Raw genomic sequence first — 8,842 nt, 5'->3', positions numbered from 1 at the left:
GTGCAGCCACCGTGGCCGCATGCAGCCACCAGGGGGTTTCCTGTGCAGCATCAGCCCTTTCCCTTCTGCCCCGTGGCTCCTGCAGGCGCTGCCTCTCTGGAGACACAGGTGGGACACACAATGCTTAAGGAGCAGGTGAGGCGGTAAGGAGGGGTGAGAAGGCGGCAGCAGGGTGAGGAAGCGAGTGGCAGTGGCGGGGGCCTGGTAGAGGAGTAAGGAAGCGAGCGGCCAGCCAGCAGCAGGGTGAGGTGAGCGGGTGGGGGTCTGGCTGCCAGCGGGGAAGTGAGGATGCAGGAGGTGAGCAGGGGTGGGGTGAGGAGGTGAGCGGGGGTGGAGTGAGGAGGCAAGCGGTGAGTGGGAGTGGGGTGAGGTGGTGGGAGGCGAGCGGGGTGGGGTGAGGAGGCGAGCTGTGCGTGGGAGGGGGGGGAGGGGGTGGGAGGGGAGCGGGGGTGGGGTGAGAAGGCCAGCGGGGAGTGGGAGTGGAGTGAGGTGGTGGGAGGCGAGCGGGGTGGGGTGAGGTGGTGGGAGGCGAGCGGGGTGGGGTGAGAAGGTGAGTGGGAGTGGGGTGAGGTGGTGGGAGGCGAGCGGGGGTGGGGTGAGGAGGTGGGAGGTGAGCGGGGGTGGGGTGAGGAGGCCAGCGGTGAGTGGGAGTGGGGTGAGGTAGTGGGAGGCGAGCGGGGGTGGGGTGAGGAGGCCAGCGGTGAGTGGGAGTGGGGTGAGGTGGCGGGAGGCGAGCGGGGGTGGGGTGAGGAGGCGAGCGGTGAGTGGGAGTGGGGTGAGGTGGTGGGAGGCACGCGGGGGTGGGGTGAGGAGGCCAGCGGTGAGTGGGAGGGGAGTGAGGTGGCAGGAGGCAAGCGGGGTGGGGTGAGGAGGCGGTGAGTGGGGTGAGGTGGTGGGAGGCAAGCGGGGGTGGGGTGAGGAGGCCAGCGGTGAGTGGGAGTGGAGTGAGGTGGCAGGAGGCAAGCGGGCGTGGGGTTCGGAGGTGAGAAGCAAGCGGGGGTGGGGTGAGGAGGTGAGAGGCCGGAGGAGCCCCGGGTTGGCTAAAGCCCTGAGACACCCCTCCCTCCACACCTGCCTGGAGAAGCCCTCGTCTGGCCGAAGCCCCGAGTGCCCCTGGCCCCTCGTCGGGAGCTCTGGACTGGCCAAAGCCCTGCCCTGATCCCCGCCACCTGCCTGGAGGAGCCCTGGGCCAGTCGCAGCCATGCCTCTCTTCCCCTCTCTTCTCCTCCCCAGACCCAAGCCATCCAGATATGTTTTTAATTATTATTTGGACTTCTGTTATATAAAAGCATTTTTAAATTTACTTCAGAATTGTTATACAGACAACCTCTTTTACCAAAAAAAGCACAAGAAACAATAATAAAAAAGACAAGAACGTGCAAAGCACCTTATTTGTGTTTCTATTCTGTTAGGTCCAGTAAAGAATAGAGATAACGGTGCATGTTTTTGTTATTGAGTCTGCAAAAGAACCCCAAACCTTACATAAATAAATGACAATGATTTGGATGTATATATGTGCATATTACTTAATTAACTTTAGGAAAAATAAATAATTTAAGGAAAAAGTGTAAGTGCAGCCACCAGCAAGAGTTAGTGGGTGCACTCTAAGCCACCCAAAAATTGGTCATGAGAACCCCTGTTTTAGTGCATTTTTGGAGCTCTCCCCTGAGTGAGGCGAGCAGCCCAGGCCTGAATCCTGCACCAGGATCCAATCCCACAAAACTCAGTGCAGGATCAGGGGCTTGCGGGATGCAAGGTCAGATTTTCAAGCGCCCTTGAACACGGGTGTTTTGAGCTCATTTGAAAAGCTGGCTGTCGCGTGCCACGATGGGAGCTGCTGGACACTGAGCGGGATGGGGATGGACTGGGTCCCCTATTCTGGGGCAGGGAGAATCTGGGCCCCCAGTTTTGGGGGGGATGAGCCATAGGGGGGCATCTGGGTCCTAATGGGTGGGGCGTAGGCTCCAGAGGAAAACTTGGCCCCTATGTGGGGGGGTGAGCCCCACAAGGGGGAATGGGGGAAAATCCATTCTGTGTGAGGGAGCAGTGAAATCTGGCTCTTGATGGGACAACCAGCCCCAGCTAGAACTTTCTGTGGCTCCTTTGCGGGAGATACCACATTTTTAACAAGTGCAATCAGACGCCACCGGGCCCACACGTGGGTGCACTGGAAGCATCGGGCAGCCGGGTGGGCCGTCCCGCTCACAGCAGATGACTCATTTCTATCCTGCTGTGAGTTTTGGATCCACTTCTTCCACCATCCACCCCCTCTGCAATCACGTCCGTCTCTGTCGGATGAAAGCACCATAGCGCCCCCCAGGGGTGAGCACATCCCCAGTCTGGTGCAGCTCAGCCTGCTCTGGCCCAAGGTTTACTATGCCCCAGCCCCTCTTAGCCTGGTCTGCTCCAGCCTGGCCCTGGCTTTGGGGTCCTGAGCCACAACCCATCCCGCTAGTGTGCAAGGCTGTGAGTGCACTGTCGCTCTCTCTCCATTCCGCTGGCGGGACACGAGGTTTATTTGGAGCCCAGCTCCCAGACTCAGAGGAGCTGGGTGGCCCCTGAAGGGGGGGGATTTTCACAGGGGCTCCCCAGGAGTCAGCAGATGGGAGCGACGGGGAGTCCCCAGGACTCCCAGATCAGATGGGTGTTGGGGGGGTGGCACAACTGCTAGACTAGGGAGTGTTGGGGGAGAGGCAGGTTCCCCATGCTGCGGGAGGAGGGGGAGGGGCAGGATTCCCTGGGGGGGTAGAGGTGGAGGGTCTCCCTAAAACCCAGGCCCAGAGTCTCCAACCATCTGGCTGGGAGCGCATGCGCATTAAGAGTTGTCCGAGACAGGCTACGCAGGCTGAAATACCCACGAACAACCACAAGAGGGCACCAGACTCGTATGCGCAGCGGAGCCTTCGAAGGGTTATAGCCGTTGGGGGTCACGGACGCTATGCGCATGTGTATTACACTTTTGCGGCTCCTGCAGTGCGAGAACTTTGCCAGCAGGTGACGCTGTGTGATCATCACGGCGCATGCGGTCCCTTTTCAGTCCGAGGGCCTCGCCTCAACGCGCAGGGGGCACTGTCGGAGAGCTGCGCGCGGACGCATGCGCACAAACGCCCCTCGTAGGTTGTGGGTGTGTTGCGGGATTACGGCGGCGCAGCTGGTTCAATCCCGCGCCTGCGCAGCGCGGCTCGCCAGGAGGTACGGCGGCTCGGTGGGCTCATGCCGCGCCTGCGCAGCGCGGTGTTTGTGTATTCTGGCTGCGAGGCGGCGCTGGCTCCGGGGGGAAGATGGCGGCGTCCTCGCTGGAGCAGAAGCTGTCCCGCCTGGAGGCCAAGCTGAAGCAGGAGAACCGGGAGGCCCGGCGGAAGATCGACCTGAACCTGGAGATCAGCCCAGCCCGGGCCCGGCCCAGTAAGGGGGGGCCGCGAGAGGAGGGGCCCTGGGGGATGACAGGGGCCCCGGGGCGGGGCCTGAGGGGAGGGGTCTGAGCTCTGGGGGTCTGGGAGGGACCCGGGATGACAGGAGCGCGAGGGGAGGAGTCTAAGGGTGGGGGTAGGGGGTCCCGTGGGAGGGGGCGCTTGAGGACTGGGGCTCTGCAGGGGACGGGTCTGGGGGGTTAGTGAGGGGAGGGGAATGAGGCCCGTGAGTAAGGGCTGTGAAGGGCCTTTGGGGTGACAGGTGGGGTGGGGTGAGAGAGTAGCCACAGGGATCTGTGCGGGGAAAGGGGGAAAGGTGAGTCTCTGGGGAGGGGAATTGGGGGGTTGGAGAAGGGGGCTAGGGAGAGCCCTAGGTGGGGAGGGGGATGGGAATCTGATGGAGGTGGGCCTGCAGTTGGGGGGGGGGGGAGGACTGTTCCAGAGAAAAGGAGGGATCCGGGCTGAAGAGGTTGTTTTTTGGAGTTGAGCAGTGCAGTGGGCCATGATGGAAGGGAGAAGGGTGTGGGACCAGCAGACAGGACCCCACTCTTTGTGACAGTTTTGTTTGTGATGGAAGGAGGAGAATAGGTGGGACTGGGATCACAGTCGGGTGGGGGGGGGATGAGGGGTGGAAGGATGATTGGGAGTCTCTCCATATTCTAGGCGAAGAGGAATGGTGAGGTGAATAAGGACCTCCCCAAGAGGCATGGGGTACAGTACAGCAGGGATTGCTGCTTGCTGTGTATGTGGGAGAGGGATGTTCAGGTAGGGATGACAAGAACCAGGGTTGCCCCCTACCGCCAGGCCTATACGAGGAGGAGAAGGGAGAGATCATTGGCTATGCAGGGTGAGTGAGGAGAGAGTGAGTTGATCAGGTTGCCTGGTATGTGGCATCCCATTTGTTTGGAGACAGGATGAGGGGTTCCCTATATGTGACCTGTCAACATTAATGATGAAAGTGCTTTTGGGGTGATCATCTACTGAGGCCTTAGGAAAAAGTATGTGTGCAAGACTCTGAATTGGTGGGTGTGGGAATAAGGTAGATGATCTTTATGGGTGGGATAGAGTCTGATTTTTAATGTTCTGAGCATGCAGTGATTTGGGTGGAAATGTCAGTCTCTTCTTATCCTGTCATCTCAGCTTGCAGCAGGTGTCGAATATGTGTGTGTCTGTGCAAACTGACTTGTGGCACACTCGAGGCTACCAAAAGACAAATGTCAGTCAGTTGCATAATCGTGTGAGATAGTTAGATGTGGAAATGTTTGTGTCTCCTTTCTGCTTTGGGTTCAGGCTAGTCAGCTAGAGAGGAAGAACAGTGCTTTTATCTCTGAAGCCTTGTGTGAAGGAATGAGGGTAGAAAGCATGTTCTAATAGTGAATAAGGCAGTGGACTAGGACTTGGGAGACCTGAGTTCAATTACTGCCTTAGGCACAGACCTTGAGTCACTTAATCTAGCCAGTGCCTCAGTCTCCCATCTGTAATATGTGGATAATACCACCCAACTTGACAGGGCTTCTATGAGGGTAAAGTCCCTTAATGAGTATGAGCAGCTCAGATATCATGATGAGGGCTTTTTAAATTATTAGAAAGTGAATTGTGTAATTAAATGATGGTTACATGATCATATGATTATATGCTCACAACAAGCCTTGGGAGTACTAGATTCTGCTGCTGGCCCAGTTACCTATCAGGCAATAATTTCTGGAGAGCGATTGCAAGGTGATGAGTTTTCAAAAGATACTCGTCAAGCAGGCTCTTAGCAGCTGCTTCGCTTCTTTTCCTCCATGGCACAGAGTTGGTGTCCATCTCCCCAGTTAGTTGTGTATTACCACCTTGAAACTGTTCATTGGCTGGGTGCTATCCTGAGTGTGTTTTGTTTTAAGCCAAAAAACTAATAAATTAATTTTAAGCTGATCTATACCAGCCTCAGAAAATCATCATAGGAATTTACTATCTAGTAACCCAATCTACTTGCTCAGCTCTACCATGGAGATGATGAAAAATCAACTATCTACTTGCCAAGTACAAGTAGAACTTTCAAAGGCTGATCTGTATGCACTAAACATGGACTGTGTTTGAGTGAGAGATTGTAATGCTTTCTCTTAGTGACTGTGAGACAGAGAAAGGCGGTGAGCATCCTGGATTCCCATTGCTTCAATGGCAACTGAAGACACTTGTTACCTTGGAACGTCAGGCTCACTGGCAGCAGTCAGCATAGGTTGGAGTGTAGATGGCTCTAGTGTCAGGAGGACGATGATTCCGTGTTGTGGCATCTTTTGAAATTTATTTTTGTTCCATGTTGGAACACAAGCAAAGCCTTTCCAACATTTTTGTGAACATGAAATTGTTGATATGTCTGGTTTTGGATCAAAAGTTGAGGTTTTCTATTCAGGGAGGTTTTTGGGCCCACATAGGTGGAGGGGTGGGGGAGAAGCATGTGGATGTCTCATGCTATATAGCTTGGTGGTTAGGGCACTGGCTGGAATGTGGGAGACCTGTGTTCTAGTTCCTGCTCTACCTGATACAGAGCAGAGTTCTTCATTCCAGATCATTCTAAATCAGGCAGAGTGAGGACTTGAACCTGGGTTTCCCGGGCTGGTGCACTAGCCATCAGGCTATAGAGCGTGAGGGTCTCTGTCTTTCAAGTCCTGGACCAAAAAACCTTCCAGATGATTGTCAAAACCAATACATCGCCACAAAATGTTTTAGCTTTGATGAAAGTTCATTTGGTCAAAAATGGTTCCATCCAACTCAAGTTGAACCAAGGCCAGTTCAGCTCTTGTATGAAAAGATCCATGCTGTGGTGAGGGGATAGGTGTTCATCTTGGATATCATCTCATTTAACGGAGGCACTGATGAATAGACACCTAGGGCTAGGCTCCAACAGTTGAGGACTCCTGGGTTCTAAACCTGGTTTACTGTGTTACGCTGGGTAAGTCATTTCTCCATACTTCAGTTACCCCAGCTGTAAAATGAGGATGAAAACAATCCTTTTTGTCGAGTCTTTTGACAAAGTACTGCTCATTTTTTTTGCAAGACTGCAGTTAAGGGGTGGGCTTGTGAGTCTATAAGGACTTGAAGGGTGCAGGTACCAAGAAGAATTGTTATTTAGGATGCTTCGACAGAACATGACTTGGAGTAATAGGCTGCATGTTAAGGGAAGACTTCCTGCCTGTGAGATCTACTAGCCCAGTGGCTCTCAACCCTTCCAGACTATTGTACCCATTTCAGGAGTCTGATTTGTCTTGCGTACCCCCAAGTTTCACGTCACTTAAAAACTACTTACTTACAAAATCACACACAAAAGTACAAAAGTGTCACAGCCACACTATTACTGACAAATTGCTGACTTGCTCATTTTTACAATATAATTATAAAATAAATCAACTGGAATATAAATATTGTACTTCCAATTCAGTGTATAGTGTACATAGTGCAGCATAAACAAGTCATTGTATGAAATTTTAGTTTGTACTGACTTTGCTAGTGCTTTTTATGTAGCCTGTTGTAAACCTAGGCAAATATCTAGATGAGCTGAGGTACCCCCTGGAAGACCTCTGCGTGCCCCCAGGGGTACACGTAACCCTGGTTGAGAACCAGTGCACTAGCCTGTGCAACGGCCTCACCAAGGAAATATGGTAGAAGTCCCCTTGATATTGACACTAGGTTGGACAGAGCCTCGGAGAATGTACTGGAGGAAGCAATCTTGCATTTGGGCCCCAGTGAGTATAGATGAGAAGCACCTATTGGGGCTTTTATCCTGCTTGGAGACAGGACCAAATCCTGTAGTGAAATCTGGGCTTGTCTTAGCTGCTCACTTCCTCCTTGCTCCCACCATTCTGTTGCTCCAAATGAAACAACCCACAACTGGTCCTCGGAGATCTCTGGCCTTGCTCCCCAGGCTGCCCAGCTTCCTTGGATTCATCTGTTGGGCTGGAAGAGCAGGAAGGCTTTGCTGTGTCCTGCCTTTTTGAAGCTCATTGTCATGTTGCTTCCCTGGTATTGAAAATCAGTAACGAGGGTGCGCAGGCTGCTAAGCTCAGGCCCTGGTGCTGGCCAGTTGGCGCTTGGCTCGGCTCTCTTGGCTTGTTATGTGAGGGAACTGGAAATGCCGAGATAGGGAATCATAGTTGTGCTTATTCGAGAAGCTCAGCAAAGAGGGTTTTCACAGAAATGTCTAAAGGGCTCTCAGGAAGCCCACTTAACACAGGCAATGGGTGCATCCATGTCTGGGCACTGTTGATTTGCCATTCTTGATCTGTGGTTCAAGGCGGCTTCATATCCTGGGAATTCTAGAACCCAGCCAGAATGCCGATCTGCCCTCTGAAGGGTCAGTATCCAGAACAATTGTCCAGATTGGTTCTGGATGACAGCCATGCTAGTGGATTGAGCTGGCACAGTAACGAGGGAGAGTATGAAGGAATAAAGAAAACTGATCTGGTTTCTAAGTCAGTTCTGTAAAAACAGCACAGTGTTTGGCTTAAAATTGCAGTGGGGACTCTCATGTCTGAACATGGAGTGTCTGCAACCCAAGGCTGAGAATCTGTGAGTGACACAGGCTGTAGTTGCCTTTTCATTGCCCAGGTTGAGTTAAATACGAAAACAATCAGCATAAATAGTGACAAGTAAATTGGACTTTAAAAATCATCTCATTTGTTATAAGCGCCGGTAGCATTAGTGACAAAAAAAGAAATGAGCTTATTTACCAAATAACAATTTTTAGAGTATTATTTATATTCCAGTGGTACCTACATGCCCTATCCAGCAAGGAGCCTCATTGTGTTGGTTTCTGTTCATACACATAGTGAGGGACAGTCACTGCCCTGAAGAGTTTATCATCTAAACAGCCAAGGGTGGGAGGTGAAACAGAAGCATGTAGAGGGTAAGTGACAGGCCCAAGATTACCCAGTAGGTCAGTGGCAGAGCCAGGAATAGACCCTAGATCTCCCAAGTGCCAGTCCATCTGCTGTCCACTGCACCACACTGACTGGCTGGACCATGCTGCCTAGAGAATGTGGTGTCTGAGGATAAAATACAGTTTAAAAAAAAAAGGGTTCAGATGGCTTTGTCTATACACTAAACTCTTCTACTGCAAACAGTTTTTAGAGACACTTGTCAGTACTGGTCTAGAAGCATTTTTGGTGATTATAAAAAAAACCCTAAATCTTCTATTAACTGTTGTTGTGGTTTATTTTTAAATAAAAGAAAACAGATATTTTCCTCCCTTTGGATGGCAAATATCTCCCTGTGTGCAAGCCCAACAACACACCCCTTATTTACTTATTAGGGGGGAGGGATAGCTCAGTGGTTTGAGCATTGGCCTGCTAAACCCAGGGTTGTGAGTTCAATCCTTGAGGGGGCCACTTAGGGATCCGGGGCAAAAATTGGTCCTGCTAGTGAAGGCAGGGGGCTGGACTCGATGACCTTTCAAG

The 8,842-nt window shown here is 52.4% G+C and overlaps 1 protein-coding gene across 10 annotated transcripts in view; it reads left to right on the top strand.

Moving 5' to 3' along the window:
• Positions 1-3,074: 3,074 nt before the first annotated feature.
• The window catches only part of MAP2K7 (mitogen-activated protein kinase kinase 7), an 87,095-nt gene continuing 81,327 nt past the window's right edge, over positions 3,075-8,842 (top strand). For 3 of the 10 annotated variants that reach the window (XR_005591199.1, XR_005591200.1, XR_005591198.1), the window contains exon 1: positions 3,075-3,405. Coding sequence is in view for 4 of the 10 variants with exons in the window: in XM_039514214.1 (XP_039370148.1) it covers positions 3,282-3,405 (124 nt within the window). In the remaining 6 variants the exon portion in view is untranslated. The remainder of the gene's footprint in view (positions 3,406-8,842) is intronic. The other 7 variants (XR_005591201.1, XM_039514215.1, XM_039514214.1 and 4 more) reach the window with 6 other exon arrangements.

Source organism: Mauremys reevesii, linkage group 25 (assembly GCF_016161935.1).
Source record: "Mauremys reevesii isolate NIE-2019 linkage group 25, ASM1616193v1, whole genome shotgun sequence".
Taxonomy (NCBI): Eukaryota; Metazoa; Chordata; order Testudines; family Geoemydidae; genus Mauremys; species Mauremys reevesii.
The sequence above is the reverse complement of the archived record's forward strand: the minus strand, read 5'-3'. Positions and strand labels throughout refer to the sequence as shown.